Source organism: Panthera leo, chromosome D4, assembly GCF_018350215.1.
Source record: "Panthera leo isolate Ple1 chromosome D4, P.leo_Ple1_pat1.1, whole genome shotgun sequence".
Classification (NCBI taxonomy): domain Eukaryota; kingdom Metazoa; phylum Chordata; class Mammalia; order Carnivora; family Felidae; genus Panthera; species Panthera leo.
Window position 1 is genome coordinate 56,056,147 of NC_056691.1, and position 23,155 is coordinate 56,079,301.

Below are 23,155 nucleotides of genomic sequence, written 5' to 3' on the forward strand. Positions count from 1 at the left end.
CAGTTTTTTATAAATTACTAAGGTGATATAGACTCTTACCCAAGGCTACATCCTTTTGGGAACTGTTGCCACGTTGGCACCAGGAATTATTTCTAAAGGAATGATGCTGAGAAAGCAAAGAAAAAATTCAAACAATAATTCCATTCACTGGGATCTAAATTATTAATATGTAATTAATTGTGCTACCTGATTCTTCCAAGACTTTTTGTGATAAGTGGCAATTATCACCATCTTCCTTTTTTAAAATGAAGGAACCAAGGCGTAGATCATTAAAAACAACTATATGGATTTATTTCATATGTTGGCTATGCAATTCCATGCCACTAGTTTTAACCAATCAAATCTCAACACAAGAAGGTAACTAACTTAAAAGACTCCTCCTCATTGCTGATGAAACACCTAGAGTTTTTTTGGCCTGAATACTGTACAGCATTATTAAGTGATACTTCTAGAATTCCAGTGTAACTTTAGTTGCAGCAAAAATATTCAGGGATCATTATCAAAATGTTTCCATGATTAAGCATCTGAACTATTTGTCAATAATCAACTCATGACCTCCCCACAAAATTGTCCCTCCATCCTTCTCTTCTTTGGTGAGGGGGTGGGAGTGCGTGAGTGACAGTATCATGAACCAGTGACTCAGAGCTAAACTGGGAAGCATCCTAGATTCCTTTCCTCTCCTTTAATCCCAAATCTAATCAACAGGTCCAGCCAATTTAATAGAGTAAATTGTCAAATTTCCCCCCTCTATCCTCATTCCAACCACCACAGCCTTGGTGGTTTGGTCCTAGTATCTTTCACCTAGATAATATAAAGTATATATTGGTCTCTGCCCATGGTTCCTGGCACAGAACTCCTAAGACCCTGGTAAATTCCTAAATGATAAGAGCATTAGGAATATCTTTTGTTCTAATGATGCAACTCTGGGTGGGGTTTGGCCACCAAAAAAATCAAGCCATAAGCTTGACAAAGTTTTCATAAATATACCAAAAGTATGGAGTTCAGCAGGTTTCCAGGTTAGTGAACACATTCACACCAGGAGGGTGACATGCCCCAACTCCATAGGCACAGAAGCTCCTATGCTCAAGACCCTCACAGACATTGTCTTATGTATCTCTTCTTCTGGCTGTTCATCTACATCCTTTATCATAACCTTTAACAAACTGATAAACTTTTTTTTGAAGTTTATTTTTATTTATTTTAAGAGAGAGAGAGAGAGAGAGAGAGAGAGAGAGAATCCCAAGCAAGCTCTACACTGTCAGTAGAGAGCCCAGTATGAGGCTCCCAACCCAACAAACCATGAGATCGTGACCTGAGCAGAAATCAAGAGTTGGATGCTTAACCCACTGAGCCACCCAGGCGCCCCCAACTGGTAAACTTAAGTGTTACCCTCAGTTCTGTGAGCCATTCTAGCAAATTGAGTCCATGGAGGGGGTCATGGGAACTTCTGATTTGTAGCCAAATCTGACAGAAGTTGTAGGTAACCTGGGGACCTACTACTTAACAGTTGGCATCTGAAGTGGGGTGTCAGACTGAGCTCTTAACTTGTGGGATCGGACACTATCTCCAAATAGGTAGAGTTAGATTGAGTTAAATTATAGGATACCCAGCTGGTGTCACAAAGAATTGCTTGGTGGGGGGAAAGTCCCCACACATTTAGCCAGAAGTGTCAGAAGTGAAGTCTTCTATGAGTGGTAAAGGAGACAGACAGGAGGGAAAGAAATGAGGTTTTTCCTACACAGGAAAAGACACATAGGTAGAAAATGGCATTTTCTCAATACAAATGGTACCTATTTACCTATTATTAGTTTATGCCTATGGAAAAGTCTTCTTGTTCAATAAGATATGAACATCAAAATCCTTGAGACATTAACTGGGGAAGTATACAATGACCACAACACTCATAGTATAAGTGGAACTCTATTGCTCATTTAAAAAATTTGTTGAGGATTTTTTCTGTACAAATTATGAACAGGTTTGCTGAGCCAGTACAAGAAACTGGATTAATTGATGAATTAATCTGTAAGGGACTGAGAAGACTTCAACCCCTTACTTTATAAACAATAAAATAGCAGCCCAAAGAAACTATTTCTCCTAAACTGGAAGATGAGAGGATCCTGCCCTAGTTTGCTCCAAGGACATGCACTAGAACATACAATAACTAAAGATTTACATTAACAACATAAACCAAAAGCTTTTACTGAAATGCTCTGTGGGCAGTACATTGATGTACTATGCTAAGAAAAATGTAATATTTATTTATGCCCTTGATATAGTGCTTTGCACAGGGTAAATGCTCAATAAATGGCAGCTATCAGTTTCAGCTGTATAGTCCTTGGAAGACTGAACATGTGATGTTTACCTGATATCAATAACCAATTGCTGGGAGCACCTGGGTGGCTCAGTCAGTTAAGTGTCCTACTTTGACTCAGGTCATGATCTCACAATTTGTGGGTTCAAGCCCCACATTGGGCTCTGTGCTGACAGCTCAGAGCCTGGAGCCTGCTTCAGATTCTGTGTCTCCCCCTCTGTCTCTCTCAAAAATAAATAAACATTAAAAATTTTTTCAAAAAATAACCAATTGCTTTTATACAAGAACAGACATTTCTCCAAAGAAGACATACAGATGGCCAACAGACACATGAAAAGATGCTCAACATCACTGATCATCAGGGAAATGCAAATCAAAACCACAATGAGCTATCCCCTCACATCTGTCAGAATGGTTAAAATCAAAAACACAAGAAACAAGTGTTGGCAAAGATGTGGAGTAAAAGGAATCCTTGTGCACTGTTGATAGGAATGCAAACCGGTACAACTACAGTGAAAAAGATTATGAAGCTTTTTCAAAACATTAAAAAGAATTATCATATGATCCAGTATTTCTACTACTGGGTACTTACCCAAAAAACATGAAAACACTAATTCAAAAATACATATGCAGCCCTAGGTTTACTGCAACATTACTTATTGCAGCATTTTTTTATTATTGCAGCATCATTTACAGTAGTCAAGCAGCCCAAGTGTCCATTGACAGATGAACAGATAAAGAAGATGTGGCACACACATACACACATATATATAATGAAATATTAGTCATCGAAAAGAATGAAAACTTGGGGCGTTTGGGTGGCTCCATCAGTTGAGCGTCCAACTTCAGCTCGGGCCATGATCTCACGGTTTGAACCCTGTGTTGAGCCTCATGTCAGGCTCTGCTGACAGCTCAGAGCCTGTAGCCTGCTTCAGATTCTGTGTCTCCCTCTCTCTCTGTCCCTTCCCTGCTCATGCTCTCTCTCGCAAAAATAAATAAACATTAAAAAAAAATTAAAAATAAAGAACTACTAGAACTGATAAAGAAAAAGAAATCTTGCCATCCGAAGCAACATGGATGGATCCCGAGGATAAAAAGCTAAGTGAAATAAGTCAATCAGAGAAAGAGAAATACCATATGACTTCACCCATATGTGGAATTTAAGAAACAAAACAAATGAACAAAGAAAAAAAAAAAAAAAGCAACAAACCAAAAAAACAGATTCTTAACTATAGAGAACTGATGGTTACCAGAGGGGAAGTAGGTGGGGAGATGGGGGAAATAGGTGAAGGGGATTAAGAATAACTTACCACAGGGGCACCTGGGTGGCTCACTTCATTTCAGTTTAGGTCATGATCTCACAGTCCAGGGATTGAGCCCCACATGAGGCTCTGCACTGGAGCATGGAGCCTGCTTGGGATTCTCCCCCCTCCCTCTCTCTCTGTCTCTCCCCCGTTCACGCTTGCTCTCTCTCAAAATAAACATACATTTTTAAAGAATAAACTCTTTAAAAAAAAGAGTACACTTATGATGAGCACTGAGTAATGTACAGTATTATTGAATTAATATACTGTACACCGGAAACTAATATAACAATGTTAACTATACTGGAATTAAAAAAACAAACAGCTGCTTGACTAACTTGATAGACTAGAATCCCTGTGGCCCTACTAATTCAACACTTTTTGATTTTCCAGATGGAAAAAGTGAAACCTAAAAGGGCTAACTGACTTGCAAAGCCAGCTACAGTGAGTAGAGACAGAGCCAACGCCAAACCCTGAATCCCGTTTGGTTTCCATTACATGTCACAGATCTGCAATTTAGCTATACAGTTGTGTTCAAACTTTTATAAGAGGATAATAATAGCACTGTTACTATAACTGACTTTTTCAATCTTTTTATTAAAACCATCACTGAGCTATGAATTTGACATGAGAATCATCAACAATCCGGATTGGCAATATTATAGTCTTAGGAGTCGACAAAACAAGTCTTTTTTTTTTTTTTTTTTTAAACCTTTATTTATTTTGAGAGAGACAGAGTGTAAGCAGGGGAAGGACAGAGAGAGAGGGAGAAAAGAACCCCAAATAGGCTCTGTGCTGTTGGCACAGAGCCCTGATGCGGGACTCAATCCCACAAACTCAAAGATTACAACCTGAGTCGAAACCAAGAGTCAAATGCTTAACCGACTGAGCCACCCAGGTGCCCCCAAACAACAGTCTTGGTAAAGCAATTCTATCATGGCCACCTGATGATTGGATAGCTACAAGAGCAGCTGTTATATGCACCTGAAGCATAGTCTCTCACTACATGTAGTTTACATGTAGTCTCTCACTACAAGTAAAATACAAAGGAGAAAATACTTTAAAACAGTTTCCAGGGGCGCCTGGGTGGCGCAGTCGGTTAAGCGTCCGACTTCAGCCAGGTCACGATCTCGCGGTCCGTGAGTTCGAGCCCCGCGTCAGGCTCTGGGCTGATGGCTCAGAGCCTGGAGCCTGTTTCCGATTCTGTGTCTCCCTCTCTCTCTGCCCCTCCCCCGTTCATGCTCTGTCTCTCTCTGTCCCAAAAATAAATAAAAAACGTTGAAAAAAAAAAATTTAAAAAAAATAAAAAAATAAAAAAATAAAACAGTTTCCAAAGCACTCTTAAAATGTGACAATAGCTGCAGGTCACTAAGAAACTGAGACACTCTTGGCATACAGTAATTTGTTTTAAGCAAAGACTCACAAGGAGTTTAATAAAAGCATTGGAGAACAAGACTAAAAGCCACAGTGCCAGAGTTGTAGCAAGCATTCAAAAAAAAAAAAAAAAAAAAGTTCCCTTTCACAAACAGTGGAAAGGCCAACGTGGACTGTGGACTTTCAGGTCCTTCTCATGTGAATTAGGGTGCACTCCCTCTACTCTCGTAAAAATAGAAAAGAACCTCCAAACGCGAGGGAAAACAGCACAGGGCACAGAGGGGAATCCAATCTATTTGTGGTGAATTAAATTCAACTCAACAAATAATTCCTGAAAACTCTACTGTGTGTAAGACATTGTGAATGAAAGATGCTTGTTCTGCCTCAAAGAACTCTAAATGGGAGGAAGGAGGAGAATGAGGTTCACCGAAGTACACAAATAACCCAACGCCTAATACAAGTGCCTTCTAAGAAAGGTTCCAGTTAGGGCTACAGGTTCAAAGGCAAGATTTCGAGACTCAGAGAAGGCTTCATGGGAGAAGTAGCGCTCGAGATAGTCACAGAAAAAAAAAGGCAGAGATTTTGGGATGAAGAAAAGAGCAGGTGAGCGTTCAAACAACCATGAGAGGCCAAATCCCAGTTTCCTTGCAACCGCCGCCTCCTCACGCGTTCAGCGGGCGTCCTGAGTGCCATCCTCCGGGGGCAGAGGCCTACCCCTCGCCTCCCCGGTTGTCCCCCCGCCATTTCTCACCTCAGAGACTTCCAAGTTCCCCCTCGGTCAACCCTGTCTGAGGACAGAAGACAACACCGACAGGAGAGAGCCCGAAAGCTGGCGGGGTGCTGTCAACTCACCGGCTTTTGCTGCTCCGGCCAGGCCGCATCGCCATGGTAACGCCGCCAACCCCGGGTTCGAACGCCCGCGCCAGCGCCCGCGCGCCTACAGGGCCGCACCATCTACCAATGGGCATTCGCGGAACTCGTTGACGTTGAATCCCTTTTCCTCTAGAAGACCAATCAGTGAACCGAGGAAGCAGTGGGCGTAACCCTCACTTTGCGTCTTTCAACCAACCGTACAGCTTGAGTGAAGATCTCGCGACGTTCTAAGTGAAAGAAAGGCATTTTTGAGGCGGGTGGAGGAGACTTCTCCGTATACTGTTGGTCGCTCTAAGCGCAACCGAACCCTCCGGATTGGTCGACGTACTCCCCCTTTCCGTTCAAGGCCCGCCTCCTGCTTCCCTCGGCCTTGGGTGAGTAGTCTTAAGGATCGGCCTCTGTGTTGAATTCTGTGCTAAGGTACTGAGGTTTGACCGATGAGAATCTGCAGCTGAATAGCCTCCCGTCGGTGCACCGTCAAAGGTGGACGCGCTCTCCCCCAGGCTGGCAGTGAGGCGTGGGCAGGCCAGACCTCCCCCCAACCAACTCCACCCCCTCCGCCGCTCGCAGCACCTCAGTTTTCCTCTGTGCTCAGGAAGAGGGGAGGGTTCAATGGCTCTGAGCCTTGCTGGCCCGCACGCAGGTGACGATGGGGTGGGGCATCGGAATCCCAGAGTTCACATTTAGGGCCCTACGGCAAGAACGCCATACCTTCCCCTCCCTCGGCCTCAGTTTCACTTTGTTGTTGCCCTTTAAACCCTGCCTGCTTTCCGGAAGAGATTTTATATTTTCTAATATGTTTCATCTATTGAATGAATAATATCGTGGCAATTATAGCAGAAGTAAAGAAAGAAAATCACAGGAGAGTCCCACCACCTAAAACATAACTTCCTTGTTCTTTGTTGTGGTCTGATTTGGGCCCTATGTATTTGTTATTTGTTATTATATATCTTAAATATATATATATATATATATATATATATATATATATATATATATACACACACACACACACACATATACATATATGTATGCATATACACACAAGAAAACCTTGGATTGGGAGTGTTCTGTAAGGGAAGCAAAGGTTTCTAATAAATTTTAACTTGGTAAATGGACAATGTCTTGCGATGTAAGTAGTACCTGACGCCAAATGTCACATGATCACAACTGAGCCAATGGTTCTTGAAATTTGCTTTGATATACAAGTGCTTTGGATTATAGGCATGTTTCCGGAACGAATTATGCTTGCAAACTAAGGTTTTAGTAAACTGACTGCAATCATATAGCCAAATGTAAAACTGTAATACAGAGTCAAGGTTAAGAACAAGGTTGTTGGGAGTCAGGCAGACCTGCCTTTGAGTCTACCCAGACATATCTTTCCTTTTTTTTCCTCTTGAAAAATTACGGTAAAGGCTCAGAGGGTTGTTGTGAAAATTAAGTGAATTGATGAAAGTAAAGCACTTGGCACAATGCCTGACAAGCAGTAACTCCCCCCCCCCCCAAAATGGTACCTCTTACCTTCATAATAGAAACAAATAAATATACTAGTCAACAAGGCCAGTAGACTTACTGCGAGCACCCAATTTAGTTCAAAATTTGTCAGAGAAATAACACAAAAAAGGAAACCATTTTTCAAAAGAGTGAATTTCTTCCCAGTTCCTATATTGAAAGGAATTTATCTTGTGGTACTTTATACATAAGGAATATATATGGTGTAGTGAACAGTGTGGTCACCAGCAGTTTTGCTGGAAATATGAAAAGCCATTTCTTGATTCAGCTATCAATAGAAGCTAAGAGCATGCTATTAGATCATAATACAGAAGCTTTCTGATGACCTTTTATGACAACAGGGATAAAAATTACTCCTATATATTCAGTACTTCTGATATATCTGATCTTATGTATATATTATTTTTAACCCTACTACAACCATGTAAAATAGAGGTTACCCTCATTTTACAGATGAGGAAAGTGAGGCTTAAGGAAGTATTTTGCTTAAAGTAATACAACTGTTGAATTAGGGAGTTAGGTCTTTCTCACTGCAAAGCCAGCCATGCTTTTCCATGTTGTTTCTGACTGAAAGAGGATAAAATGCTTTGAATATCAGATGCACACTCAAGTGGAGGAGGTGGCCTGCAGAGGTACCTATAGTGGAAGCAAAATTTTTTTCCAAAGGAAATTTTCACCTTGGGCAATGAAGAGGTGGGATGAGGTGATCAGATCACTGAACACAATTCTATCTGTTCATTTACCTTGTGGGTAGTCTATAGCACTTCAAATTCATCTTGTCCCAAGCAAATCATTATTTTACATTCTACTCCCTATTCCACTGTCACCCAAACCAAACAATCTCTCTTTCCTCCTCTCTCCCTTGAACAATGAAACATCAAATACTGTTGGTTTTCTTTTCGAGATATTTCTCAAATTCATCCCTTCCTCTCCTTTTTCAGGGTCTCTGCCTTAATTTAACTCTATCATTTGTCACCTGGCCTATTGGTGACAAGCTTGTAACTCGTTGATCTCCCTGCCTTCAATCCTAATTCATTCTCTACCTTCCTTGCTGCCAGAATGTCTTTGTAAAATGTCAATCTGACCATATCACCAACCCTGCCTAAAATCAGTCAAAGGCTTCTCATTGCCTACAGAATATAAACTAAGCTGTTTATCAATGGAATGCCATTTTGTGCTTCAGGGTCTTTGCCCACGCTCCTCTCTGCCTGGAATGCCCCTTGCCTCCACCTTTATTCTGCCTGGTGAATTCCTAGCCATCCTTCAGAATCCTTATGGGGTGCCTCTTTGACCTAAAGATAATCACTCCCTCTTCTTTGCTTCCTTTCCATTTTACACATACCCCAATGATGCACAAAACACACTGGCAACTTGTCTAAGTACCTTCCGATTTCACGAGACTGTGAACCCTTAGAAAGCTGGGGCTTTATAATATTCAGCTCTATATCCACTCTTCAATTCTGTCATACTGCTTGTCAAGTGGGACATACTCAACAGATGTTAGATGAGTAAGTAAATCCCTTCAGGCACTAATATTAGAATTCTCCATGTTTGCTTTCTAGAATTGTACAGCAGATGGCACTAATAGGCCACTTAACAGATCCTCTTTACTAGGAATGATTTTTGTTCCAACCTTGTCTGACTTTGGCCCCATCCTGGAAGCCAATATTCATGCCTTTACAGGTGAAATCTCCTGTTTTCGCCCTCAGCCAAATAGCAAAGATAGCAAGATGACTCAGCAGCTTGGTCTCTGTGAGAAAAGAGAGTGGCAGATGCCCAGGGAAAGGTGCAATTAAGGGAACATTTTCTTTGTCTCAATTTATTCACAGTAGTTGGGAGCTTCTTTCTTGCTTGCTTGCTTGCTTGTCACAAGAAAGAGAGAGCTTTATTCACTGATGGGCACCTCATGTCTATTCCATCCTTTGAAAGGGAGGAGGGGAGTTGAAGAATCAGAAAAGACCATTATGATATGGGAAGAGAGGGAAAGCCGAGCAGTCAGAGTTGCTTGTAAGCAGGCAGAATTGGCCTTCCTCCTCACAGCGGAGTGGCCCGGGCAACTTTCCTGGATACCAGCACCCTGCCTAAGTTAGGTGTTTTTGTGCTTGTTCAAGGCTAGCATTAAGGGTATTCCCAACGCTTGGTGCTTAGGAACCCCCAGGCTACTGGATATGGTTTTGAACATGTGGTTTTAGGTCCTTACTTCCCAGAGAAAAAGCAGAGGACTCATAGAAAGGCAAAGTAGGGGCCTAAGGCTACACTTTACCTCTCCAGGTCATCCTTGGGCACCAAGATCTTCATCTCTACTCCCTGCCCCCCAACTAAAACCTATTCTATGGAAAGGATTCCAGCTGGGCACCTTTAAAATGTATGGGGTGCCTGTGTGGCTCAGTCGGTTAAGCATCACTTCAGCTCAGGTCATGATCTCACTGTTCGTGGGTTTGAGCCCTGCATTGGGCTCTGTGCTGACAGCTCAGAGCCTGGAGTTGCTTCAAATTCTGTGTCTCCCTAAGCATTAAAAAATTAAAAAAAAAAAAATTCCCCATATGAATATAGATCAAAAACTGGGCATTTTGGAACTGGAAGTAATTTTATAAATTATTTGCATGTCCTCTCTCCAGGCCATTTGTGCCCTAAGCCCTGATCTTTCATGGTAAGCAGACCTGTATAAGGAGGGAGATATACTTTGGAGTTAGACTTACTTGGATTCAAATCTTGCCTTTGGGCTATGCCTTTGGGCAAGTATTTTCACCTTTTTGAGTCTTAGTTTCCTCATCCAAAACTGGAGACAGTCATGCTTATCATGAAGATTTGTCTTGAGCATTAGAAAAGATACACGTAAAGAACTTTGCACAGTATAGCTGGCACAGTGCAGATGCTTAATTGATAACGTGGTGGCATGAAACAGTTTCTGTTAAAGGGATTTAAGATTATAAGGAACAAGTTGAGGATTTGGGGAGCTCTTTCTGTATCTAAAGGTATATTTGTGAGGGCGTTTGGGGTTGAGCTATGCTTGCAATAGCACTCTGATTAATTTGATGAAAACATTGGAACACAATACATCAGTACAGCCATTTATCTGTGAATTATTTTTTGGCACCTAGGTTCTGAACCTCCTGAGCTGTAAGGGAAATGTATATAGAGAGAAAGGCAAGAACACTTTTCCTTAGCTTCTGGAACCTTCTGATGACATTGAGGATTTTTTTACTCAGGTTTTTTTTAACCACCTAAGGCACTTTGCCACTTTTCTGAAGTGTGAATTGCCTGCTGTCAGCTTGGAGTTCTCATCTCTGCAATCCTGGCTGCAAGCACATTTGCATATTGGATGCTGTGTTCTTTAACCCCCTGAGGTTTGAATCTACTTGGAGTCTGGTGTGTGTGTGTGTGTGTGTGTGTGTGTGTGTGTGTGTGTGTGTATCTTTCTCTATAAGCTGACAACTTTCAAACCCCAGAACAGTTTCCCTTCATGGTCTCCAGAAAAACAGAAAATGTACAACAATGGCTCCATTGACTTTTATGTAAATGGCACTCTTCAGGAAAACACTGGGCTGTTTCCCAAAATCCCAGAACATACCCTGAGCATTTGTTTGAGTGGGATGTGGGGAGAGTGTTTTGTTGAGTTAATGAACATCTGCTGAAAGTGGCTGTGCTGGGTCCCAAGGAAACAGAGTGCATAGTCCGGCTCTTCCCTGCCAAAGGTACAGACTGAGATTTACCAGACTAGGTATTGTGCTTGTGGTGGCTTTGTTCTGTGTCCACTTAGCTAAACTGGAACTGTGTTTCCCAGGATTCCCTTCCTACATGGTTCCAAGTTAGGGTCAACCTCAAGAAAATTTTGTGCGAGATTTGGAAAGCTTAAGTGAAGTAGCAACAGTACACTGTGAAGGACAGAGCAGGATACCAAGCATGTGGCAGTACTTACCTTTTGACACTGATCTGCCGGTTCACCTTGTTGGTGTAGGATATAGCACTCAGGCCGGCAGCTCCCCAACTCCTGCTGAATGTCCTCCTTCAGTTACTCCGACTGCTCGGCCAGATGTCCATTCAGCTCTATGACAAAGGGCTCCAGCTCCTCCTATAAGTTCATGAGCTTGGAAATGGTGAAAGAAGTCACAGGTTTCATTTGTCCTCAAGAGTTCTACTTGTCTTCATAGGATCTGGTTTGTTTTCATAAGTTCCAGTTTTCCTTGCTCTCCTCCACTTCACATCCAGCTCTCCTTCCCAACTGCTGGCCTTGCTTATATATAGAGACTTCAGGCACAACACCAGATGCAGAGGTGACAGAGTTGCTTGGATTTCTCCATCAACTTCCATAACTGCACAAGATGTAATCCCTACACTAAATCCTTAATTTCCTCATAGTGTTCTGTTTCTCTGATCAAACGCTACAGAAGTTTATTCAAGCCATGTTAAAAGCCCAGAAGATGGAATGATTAGAAGCCAGAAGGCTTCACAGAAGAAGTGACACTGAGCTGCTTCTGAAAGCATGAGTAGGAAGCATGTATGGGGAAGGAGAGAGAAATTCTAGAGAACAGCTGGCTCAAGCCAAGCAATTGAAAAGGTAAATAGGAGTTTTGCCTTTCTAGAACAACTGTCCTCTCCACAGGTCAATAGGATAGGTAGAAAGTGAACATCTGATCCTAGCTCTTCTGGTCCCATTAAGATGAACCATTGGTTGGTCTGGTTCTTAGATGTGGTTACCCTTACACATTGGTGTCTACTAAGATACATTTTTCTGAGGTGTGCCCTTGTCACTACCCTAAGCCACTTCCCCATGGGAAAATATTGGCCTGCCCCCCTCTTTCCAGTGTCTCCACATGGCCACACCAGGCCTGTCTTGCCCCCCCCCCCCCCCTGCAGGCAGTGTTGTTTTCCCCATGATGCATTGGTGATGGCAGTGATGTAGAGCAATGCTCTGGGGCTTCTGTCCAAGGCAGGGCACTGCCCTCTAGTCTTGGATCCCTAAGCTTATCTAGGGGTCCAACATTCATTCCATGGGACTCAACCCAAGACAGGAGCAAGGTGCCCTTCACCAGTAACTTGCTACTACTTTATAAGCATCTTTATAGGAGGGCATGGTATCTGGTACCTGTTTCTGCCTAAGCCTGGAACCACTAATTTGAAACCTCTGTTCACCAGTACGGTGGCAACAGGGTGCTTCTTTCTGGTTTCCAAAATGGGGAAGGTTTTTGGCATAAATAGGGAGAGCAGGGAAATAGAACATAATGTTTTAAAAAGCCTGCTACCAGTTTACATGTAAATTTTAAAACTCAAACGGGATAGCATTATACAGTCTATTCTGAATCATACATTTTTCACTTAATATGTCCGAAAATCTTTTTTTTTTTTTTTTTAGTTTATTTATTTTGAGAGAGAGAGTGAGCGAGCTCATGAGGATGAGAGTTGGGAAGGGGCAGAGAGGAGAATCCCAAGCAGGCTCCACAATATGAGTACAGAGCCCAATGCAGGGCTCGAACCCAGGAACCATGAGATCATGACCTGAGCCGAAATCAAGAGTCGGAGGCTTAACCAACTGAGCCACCCATGCGTCCCTGTCTGAAAATCCTCTTAAAAGCAGCACATTTGGCTCTACCTCGTTTTTTAAAAAGGCTCCATAATATTCCATTGTACAGATATACTATACTTTATTTAACCTTCCCATATTGATGGATATTTGTTTCTGCCTTTTTTTCCTTTTTGATATTGCAAACAAGGTTGTGATGAACATCCTTATGTGTATATCTTAAACATGTATTTGTGTATGTCAGAGTGCCTAGAATGGAATTGCTAGGTGTAAGGGAATATGCATTTTATGCTTTGATAATTATTACCAAATTGCCTTCCTAAGGGGACATGCTAATTTTCTCTCCTACCAACAGTATATGAGAGCACAGACCATTTCAGAAACCCCATTTGAGGGGCACTTAGCTGGCTCAATCGATAGAGCATGCAACTCTCGATCTCAGGATTGTAAGTTCAAGCCCCACAATGGGTATAGAAATTACTTAAAAATAAAGTCTTAAGGGGTGCCTGGGTGGCTCAGTTGGTTAAGCTCCAACTTCAGCTCAGGTCATGATCTCGTGGCTTGTGAGTTCAAGCCCCACGTCAGGCTCTGTGCTGATAGCCTGGAGCCTGCTTTGGATTCTGTGTGTGTGTGTGTGTGTGTGTGTGTGTGTGTGTGTGTGTGTCTCTGCCCCTCGCCCACTTATGCTTTCTTTCTCTCTCAAAAATAAACAAACATTAAAAAAATTTTTTTTAAGTCTTAAAAAAACCCACTTGAATTATTTCCAATTCTTAAAAATTCATTATAGGTTTAGAAATATTTGGAAAGATCACAGTGTTGGTGGATTTGGTTTTTTGGTAAGCCATGTGTTGACAGTTCTGAGAATTATCCTGGAAAGAGTTTCAGTTTGGGTCTGATTTGTGTGCCTTTGACAGATGCAGGCTTATCTCGATTGAGTACCAGCAAGGGGGCTGAGGAGGCCATCACCTCCTGCTCCAGCTCTCTGCATCAGCTCTGCTGTCCAACATACCAGCTCCTTCTTTGGCTCTGGAATCTTGCAGATGAGGCCCTGCTGACTTGGGTCTTTTCCTGCCTGGGTCACTCTCCCAGGCCTTTGCTGCATTTAAGATATCTGATTTTCTTTTCGTTCTGCCATCCCACCTCAGGACCTTTATTCATGCTGTCCACTTCTCCTGGAACACACTTCTTCTCTTCATTCCCATTGCCAACTTACCTTTCACTCGTCCTTCTCTACTCAAACATCCCTTCTTCCAAGGAAGCCTTCCTTGTTCCCTCAGACAAAGTCAGGTTACCCATTACACATTTTTCCCTTGTAGCACATACCTTATTGGCAATTATTTTTTAGTTTGCTTAATTATTTGATTAAAATCTGTCTCTCTCACTAGAATATAAACTGCATGAGAGCAAAGGCCTAGCATGTACTTAGTACATGGTAGCTACTCAATATTGTTGACTGAACAAATGACAAATTTTCTTTAGAAAGGCCTTACATAAGAGATCTTCCATATATTTTGTTACCTTGATAACCTGTCCCCCTTCAGATGAGTTGTTTTTTCACTTCTGCAGATATTTCTATTCTTCTCCCTTCCTCTCTTTTGTTGTTGTTGTTCCTTGTTGTTGACATTCTTTTCTGAAATGGAAAGAAAAGTAACTGAAATGGAAAGAAAAGTAACTAAAATGGAAAAGGCTAAAAAATTGTAGTCTTCACAGAATTGCTGGTTATAAAATTAATAAATATTTTCTGTAAACTTCCAAACAATACAGAAATATAGGGACTGGAAAATTAAAGTCTCCCCATAATCTCATCCTCCAGGAAATACTATTAATGATGTGTATCCTTCCAAACATTTTCCTATGCATATTGAAATCTTTTGAATGCTTATTACATGCCTGGCACTGTTCTAAAGCACTTTACAAAAGTTAAGTCACAACAACCCTCACAGCAACCCCTTGAGGTAGAACTGTTATTAAAATTTTTTTTAACGTTTATTCAGTTTTGAAAGACAGAACATGAATGGGGGAGGGGCAGAGAGAGAGAGACACACACACACACACAGAATCTGAAGCAGGCTCCAGGTTCTGAGCTTTCAGCATAGAGCCCAACCCAGGGCTTGAACCTACAAACCATGAGGTCATGACCTGAGCCAAAGTCTGCCGCTTAACTGACTGAGCCACCCAGGTGCCCCTGAGGTAGAACTGTTACTATCCTGTCTTAGATAGAGCTGAGGAAAATGAGACTTAGGAGCTAATCACACAGTGAATAAGTAGTAAAGTCAAAACTTGAACTCACGCTGCAGATTCACACTCTTGACCATTATACTAGCTTGCTTTTGATGGGGTAGGAAAGAGATTTTCTACTGTGTGTGCCTTTTTGTACTTAGAATTTTGAACCACATGAACGTGTAACATTCTAAAACCTGGATAAAAGACTAAAAATATCAATAACAAAAAGCTTTTTAGTACCCCAACCTACCTTCCCTGAATGGCTCCTCAAGCCATCTGAAACTACATTGCTGGGGTGTCTGCCCCACAGACTCAGGCTGGAGGCCGAAAGGAAATGGGACCATGGGTTTGATGAGAATGTTCCTCATCTCTTCCATTCATAGCATCTCTCCAGTTTCAGTGGGTTTGCTTCTGAGGACCTCCAGTCTCTTAATGCACACACACCAGCCCCAGCCCCTGTGTCTTAACAGGGAGTCCTGGAGGAGTTGGGATAGAGCTTCCCTGACAGGGTAGGGGCCAGGGTCCTACCATCACACACAAATCAGCCTCTGATTCCTGGTTTCTCCCATCTTGTCTTCGGTATGCTGCCTTTTTCTGTAGCTGATGAGGTCACTGTTAGCTGGTCTGTGCTATTCCCCAGCACCAGAGTGCTGCCCCCAGGGTAGATCTTCCTGTTTTGTGTAACTTCCCAGGGTCTCACATCTTCTTCCTTAAGTCCTCAGATAGACCATGGCCCTCAGAGCGTGTGGCTTGATCATTTTCCGAAGACGCCTCATTCCCAAGGTGGACAACCCTGCGATTGAGTTTCTACTGCTGCAGGCATCAGATGGCATTCATCACTGGACTCCTCCCAAAGGTGCAAGGCAGAGGGGCTGGCTCTCGGGAAAATGCTGAGTGTTGCTCAGAAAGCCACCCTGCCAGGCCCTCCACAAAGCTTATATTTCAGGGACTGTGCAGCAGGAGGGGAGGTGGGGGCAGGAGCCCTTGATCCTTTCTACATACATGGTCTCCATGCCAGGCCAGAGCAGAGCTGGAAATAGAACTTTGTGATTGAATCCCAGGGCAGAAGCAGCACCGGTTTTCTGTGTGTGACTCACATTCACTAGAGTGCCAGTCTCTGTGGTGAATGCCTGGGTAGGAGAAAAGGCACTGGGCTGGGAATTGGGGGCCTTGGGATCAAATCATTACTGGGTTACAGGTCAGGAGCCCAGAGTGAACAGCCTCCAGATAGAAGGGAGCAGGAACTTTAAAGGGGAGTGCCAGGGGGAGGGGTGAACAAGGATCCAGGTTGGAGGAAAATAAGGAAATGGGAACAGGAAATAAACTTTGCACTTTTGCATTTCACTAAGGAGAAATAAGGTGAAAGAAGAGTGTCACAAACTCTATGAATAGAAATCTTCACACTTGTCTCCTGATCACCAATGTCATACTGCATAGTACCTCTCACTGAAAGATTTCAAAGGACCTCTCCAAATATTGTCCCGCCTGGGCCTGAAGGAGAAGTCACCCTGTTAACACTCATGGGTAGAATGCAGCACAGACACTATTGGGAAGGGCGTGTTCAGAGACTCCCCACACTTCTGAGGGCAGGTGGGGATCAGGGTCACCTCTTACCACCAACATCCCTCTCACCTTCCTCCCCCAGTGCAGTACCTACCTGGCTTTGTGCACATAGCTACATAAAGTGCTATAGAGAGAAGATTCCCAGAAGCCATGAGCTAGATTGGTTTTTTAAGCCCCGACTCCTGGTTGCTTTCTGTGGGAGCTGTACAGCAACGGGTGACTCAGGGCACTGCTGGGAGAGCCCCTGGGAAGGAGGAGGGCTAGGAGGTCGCCTTGTCTCTGAACCAAGAAGGGAACAGCTAACAATTCCTGTTCCCCATGAGCTCCTGAACAAGGAGGCCCCCAGCAACTTGCTGGAACCATGTGTTGACAGAGGCTGCCAGACCCCTCCCTGTCCTTCCTGGCCCCTCTGGGCAAGCTGAGAATTTGCAAGGAGGTCCTAGAGGCAAAACTGAGGGCTGCTCCCAGTCTGCAGAGCTTCAGGGTCTCCTACAGCAGTTTCTTGGCAGCTGTCTGGTTGGGTTTGAGTCTTGCCAGCAAATTTTCTTAGAACTGGCTCTCAGCTTGTCCTTAGTCTAAGTTCCCATCAGGACTTTCCCTATGAAACTGGAATCTGGCCTTGTTCAGAAAGATGAAAACAATTTGGAAAAGCCTTGATAGCTACTTGGAAACAGCTGCCAGTGCTGCAGTGCAGGGTTTGAAGCCTGTCTGTTGGCCCTGGGACTTCAGGGACCAACTAAGACAGTGTTGAGTCCTCACTGTGGATTGTAGGCAAAGTGCTCCCTCTTCAGCCAGCTCTCACCTGCCAAGAAGTGACTGCCCTTCCTTCGGAAAATCAATTTAAGGTCTCCAAGGGAAAAGTCTCCCTGAGAACTTGAGGAGAGCTCCAAAGAATAAGAAAGCAGAGGTCTGAGGAAGGCCATCTCTCTCACCACTGAAGAGCAGTCTTCTAGATCAGACTTGTTAAACCCATGGTCTTAACTCTCTGCAGAGAAGATACGGTGGGGAGGAGGAATTGCCCAGACACTACCTGTTCTGTACCCTATTCCTAGGCATGTTAGGATGTTGCCAATCTGTAGACCCCCTTTAGCCTAGCAACATCTAAAAAAGTCACCGAAGGGACGCCTGGGTGGCTCAGTCGGTTAAGCATCCGACTTTGGCTCGGGTCATGATCTCACAGTTTGTGGGTTTGAGCCCCACGTCGGGCTCTGTGCTGACAGTTCAGAGCCTGGAGCCTGTTTCAGATTCTGTGTCTCCCTCTCTCTCTGCCCCTCCCCTGTTCATGCTCTGTCTCAAAAATAAATAAACATTAAAAAAATTTTTTTTTAAATTTAAAAAGTCACCGAAGACCCCCCTATCTTTAAATCATCTGACCTGAAAATTCCACCTTTGTTGAAGATTATCTCTTCCTTTTTTTTCCTAACCAGGCCATGTGGAATCAGGAGAAAATGACTTAGAAGCAGCCTTGCGGGAGACTCAGGAGGAAGCAGGCATAGAAGCAGACCAGCTGACCATTATTGAGGGGTTCAGGAGGGAGCTCAATTATGTGGCCAGAGAGAAGCCTAAAACAGTCATCTACTGGCTGGCGGAGGTAAAGGACTGCAATGTGGAGATCCGCCTCTCCCATGAGCACCAAGCCTACCGCTGGCTGGGGCTGGATGAGGCCTGCCAGTTGGCTCAATTCAAAGAGATGAAGGCAGCGCTCCAAGAAGGACACCAGTTTCTCTGCTCCACAGCCTCATGAGCTGACCAGAGCACAGTCACTTACCTCTGTAGGATCCCTGAGGGCCTTTCAAGATGAACCATTGTCAACTCCGGGGAAGGATTGTGTTGGTCTTTGGCTCATCATAGCAAAGAGCAGATGGGTTAGTAAAATCAGCTGAGGACTCTCAGAGGAACGCAAACAAAAATCTCAGCTGGGTGGAAAGGAAGGCAAACGAGGAGTTAAAAAGTCTAGGTGTAATAAGTACATCCTTGTAATTTACAAATAAACTTCAGGGAGCTTATCTGCCCATCTAACCTGTTGTCTTTATTTCTTGGACTCTTGCCCTGGTGGGGAGAAAGCTAAAGTGAAATGGAGCTCTGATCTTAGCCAGAGAGAATCCTGTGTCCATGCACTCATACCCCAGAGAAGCTAAGGGAGGAGTCAGGGTGACTCTCCTGCCTCTGGAACTCCACCCGACCAGCGTTCCTGAGACTTTGTGACCTGTAGTTGGACGGGAAATACAAGCGAGTCGGACCAGAGCACAGGAATTGGGTTTGTTCTACTCACTAAATGTACCCTCTCCCTGGCACCGGGCACATATGTTGTAGGTGCTCAGTAGATGCTTCCTAAAATAGAGACCCAAGGAATCTGTGACATATTCCAGGTCACAAGAGAGAGATGAGGGACAGACTACACTGGCCCACCAGTTCAGTGGCATGTGGACCCCAACCTCTCAGCCCAGTCCTGCCTCCCAGAGTCAGCATGGGCCTTGTCAGCACGACCGAAGTCACTGGCAAGAGGCAGGCTCAGGCCGGGGGGACTCTGCTAGGCTGCCCAGCAGCCCCATCACTACACCTGTGCACTCCTTGCCTGCAGCTGCCTTCTCCACCTTTAGCAAGCTCTCATCATGTATGTTTCTCTCTTCCTACCTACTCCCTTTCTCTCCAATTCAACTGTAAGACCCAGAGGTGCAAGAGTTGGGTCTCAGCCCTGTTCTCCCTAGCTACTAGGGCTCAAGGAATGCAGGACAGGTGTTAGATCCTACAGCCCTTCCAGGAGCTGTTAGCAGATGGATTCATGTGGATTTTATTAAAGGGTTGTTGCCCAATGAAGTGCAGAAGATTGGATGCAAAGGGGCATTGGCAAAGGTCAACTTGGATTACCAAGGTCAAGAACAGCCACCCCTGAAAGGAGAAAGAAGTCACCCAAGTCTTTAACAGGCTTCCAGATGTTTTTAGTCACTGGCTGTCCATGTAGACAGGGCAAAAATACTAGTGAACAGGATCTTGGAGCACCGCCAAGGATCTGAATGGTTTTGTTCTTCACCCCTCTGAGCAGTACTCTCTGAAGGAGGCCTGCTGCAGGAAGTTTTTGGAGCTTAATGTTCTCTTTCCAGGCCAGAAGGGACCACATCCCACTGATTTAATAAATGCCGGCTGGGCAGTGGTGCCAAACCACAGACTAGCTGCCTCCTAACAAGAGCTGGCCAGCCCTGTGCTCTCAGCATGGGAGGCTGTCGAAACTCAAGATGCTAAAATCTTATATGTCAGAGTTAGAAGGGACTGTAAAATGACCTAATTTTGCTGCTCATTTTTACAGCTGGGGAAATTGAGGCTTAAGAAGGTAGATGGCCCTGGCAGTTGCCTGTATGTGGGGTGTGTTGAGGATGAAGTGCCCGAGGGAAGACTCTACTTTAGAATATCTCATATGGCTTTGAAGTCATTCCTCTGGGCCTTACAGAGTTTTCCATTAAAACACAGGCACTTTGGGGGCACCTGGGTGGCTCAGTCAGTTAAGCATTCGACTTCGACTCAGGTCGTGCTCTTACGGTTCATGAGTTTGAGCTCTGCGTCGGGCTCTGTGCTGACATCAAAATAAATAAACTTTAAAAAAACCACAGATACTTTTTTAAATGTTTATATATATATTATTTTTTTGAGAGAGAGAGAGAGAGCGAGAGAGCGAGCATGAGCGGGGGAGGGGCAGGGAGCTAGTGGGACAGAAGATCAGAAGCAGGCTCTGCACTGACAGCAGAGAGCCTGACTCAGGGCTCAAACTCATGTACCACAAGATCATGACCTGCGTTGAAGTCGGATGTTTGAGCCACCCAGGTGCCTCCAAAACACAGGTACTTTGGTGACAGAACCCCCATAAATTATCTTCACCTACTCTCTGCAGGAAGAATTGATAGGGTGGGACCATGGCATGTTATAGGAGATGGATGAGGTGGGGGGAGAGTGGGACTGAGACTAGGACATGGTGGGTGAGCAGGCTTTGTCATCATCCCCACTTTGCTTCTGGTCAGCTTGTTCAGAGATGTGGGACTGAGACCACAATATCCCCTTCGATCTGAGGCCCTCCATGCTCCAGAGCATGTCCTCCTGGAAGCATTCCCTAATAAGCACCCATCCTAAAAATACTATCCTGTTCCCACCTCTACCTGAAGAGGCTCCTCTTGGAACTCCACCTGTTTTCCCCAGTAGAGGAGTAGAGGTGTCTACCACCCAGGGTGGAGAAGCACTTAACAGACTTACCTTCTGGGGTGTGCTCTGGAAAACTAAAATGCCCTCTTGACTCCCAAACGTAATACCTTACACCCCCACAGTAGGCACTTCTTTGCTGAATTGAAGACCTAAAGGAATGAAGCTATAATGGTAGTTATTTGATGGTAGAATTTCAATTGAAATACTTGTGCTGATATGTATGAGACCTCAGGTGGGACCCCCATGTTTGGGGAACAGAGGATTACATCTCCATTGGTTCAGACTGTGGCCCAACCTGTCCCTTTTTTTCTAGAGGAAGGCTGTGCCAGCCCTGCTGCTGCCCCCTTGAGGCTGTGCTATAGATGCCCTGTGAGACCTGCTCTGTGCCTTTCTGGAATTCTACTCCTTTCCCTTCCCTTCCCCTCCCAATCCACCTCCTACTCAGGACTGTGTAATAGGAAGATCTCAACTGACAGCCTGAGGAGGGAAAAGGGCGATAGGGAGGGAGGGAAAAACACAAGGATACAGAGTACAGAGGCACAATTTCTTCCTATTCTTTAGACTGGGGACTCCTAGGGACAGGACCTCCTCTTCTGTGTTTTCCCATTCCTCATCCAACCCCAAGCCCAGCCAAGCTCAGGGTTTGCAACTTAAGGTCATGAATTCTCCCCTTCCCTAATGGGTGGAGGAGTCAAAAGGCACAAATCTCCAGTTACAAAATTACTAAGTCATGGGGATGTAATATACAGCATGGTGGCTATTAACAAAACTGTATTGCATATTTGAAAGTAGCAAGGTGGGGCACCTGGGTGGCTCAGTCAGTTAAGCGTCCGACTTCAGCTCAGGTCATGATCTCACAGTCCATGAGTTTGAGCCCCACGTCAGGGTCTGTGCTGACAGCTCAGAGCCTGGAGCCTGCTTCGGATTCTGTGTCTCTTTCTCTCTGCCCCTCCCCTGCTCATGCTCTGTCTCTCTCTGTCTCAAAAATAAATAAAAACATTAAACAAATTTTTAATAAAAAAATTTTAAAAAGAAAGTAGCAAAGAGAGGAGATCTCGAATGTTCTCACTGCAAGAAAAATATTTGATAGTATATATGGTATATTGATACACCATATCTGTATGGTGACAGATGTTAACTGGACTTACAGCAGTGATCATTTTGCAATATATACAAATATCCAATCATTACATTGTATACCTGAAACTAATACCTGAAAAATATAATGTTTTGTCAATTATATCTCAATATAAAAAAAGAGGTCAGCCTCCGTTTCCCCCTATATTCCATCAAAATGGTAAAGTGCATTGAATAAAAAAAAAGATTCTCCCCTCCCTTCAGACTGCTGGAAAAATCCATGGGCATGAAGTAAATGGCTAACCTTAAGATAAAAACCAGGTTGTTCCTTGGGAACAGGGGTGTGTGCCAGAGAGGGGAGGGTGTCAGCAGAAGTCCCGCTGAGTCGCACAATAGCAGGAAAGGAAATTACCCAGTTGCCTCTGTGGTTTTCTTCAAGGCTGGGTGGAGGCAGGCCTCCCCTCTCAGGGATGGGCTGTGCAGCTGTTCCCAGAACAGAAGGTAATATTTCTTCAAATGCTTTTCAAAATATATTCATAAGTATGTGTGTGTGAATAAAATAGAAACAGAGATGTGAGAAATATTCAGAAAGTAGAGGCCTTGAACATCAGAGCTTGGATATTTTCCTCAGTGATTTGATTGAATTTCAAAAAGATTTCCTTAGCTGCTATGTGGATTAGATTGAAGGGTCCAAGAGTGAAAAAAGGAGGTCACTGCAGTGGTCCAGGCTAAAATTAATATGATCTGTTGTGGGCTAGTGGCCAAGGGATGGAGCATTGGCCTTGGGCTTGAGGAGGGGAGAAGCGATCAGAAACTTGGTGAGGGGAACCAGCAGAAGACTTGCTCTGGAGCCAGCCAGAGTGAGATACACCTTACCCAAATCTTGGGGAACAAGGGCAAAGACCCTCAGAAATCTCACATCTTGGGCTTGACTAGGGTTCAGCTGATTCATATGGTATTAGAAAGGAGACTAAGACAGACTCTCAGGGTGTATGGGGTTACAGAATGGGGGCATTAGGCCCCGGTCCCAGATCTCCTACAGTGGCCACTCTGTCCCCATCCATTACCTCTGGAGGAGTTCCCCATTCCTGAATATTAGCCCCCACCAGCCAGCTCAGGGGTATAGGGAGGCCAATTAGGAATTCTGGTCATACAAGGCTGCTGGAAGTTCCATGGAGTAAGGACAGCCACCGCCACCAGATATGCAGA

At 44.1% G+C, this 23,155-nt stretch overlaps 2 protein-coding genes across 3 annotated transcripts in view; one reads left to right on the forward strand and one right to left on the reverse strand.

Annotated features, from left to right (window-relative positions):
* The window catches only part of KIF24 (kinesin family member 24), a 74,630-nt gene extending 68,716 nt beyond the window's left edge, over positions 1–5,914 (reverse strand). The window contains exon 1 of the mRNA XM_042914099.1: positions 5,842–5,914. The gene's annotated coding sequence lies outside the window, so the exon portion shown is untranslated. The remainder of the gene's footprint in view (positions 1–5,841) is intronic.
* A 190-nt stretch (positions 5,915–6,104) lies between these two features.
* Positions 6,105–18,700, forward strand: NUDT2 (nudix hydrolase 2). 2 transcript variants are annotated; one of them, XM_042914104.1, is made up of 4 exons: positions 6,105–6,236; positions 11,763–11,932; positions 15,834–15,974; positions 18,109–18,700. In XM_042914104.1, exons 3-4 carry the CDS (start codon positions 15,848–15,850, stop codon positions 18,423–18,425), a joined length of 444 nt encoding a protein of 147 aa, XP_042770038.1. In that variant the 5' UTR covers positions 6,105–6,236; positions 11,763–11,932; positions 15,834–15,847; the 3' UTR covers positions 18,426–18,700. The 2 variants fall into 2 exon arrangements, with proteins under 2 accessions (XP_042770038.1, XP_042770037.1); XM_042914103.1 differs by lacking the exon at positions 11,763–11,932.
* Positions 18,701–23,155: the final 4,455 nt, after the last annotated feature.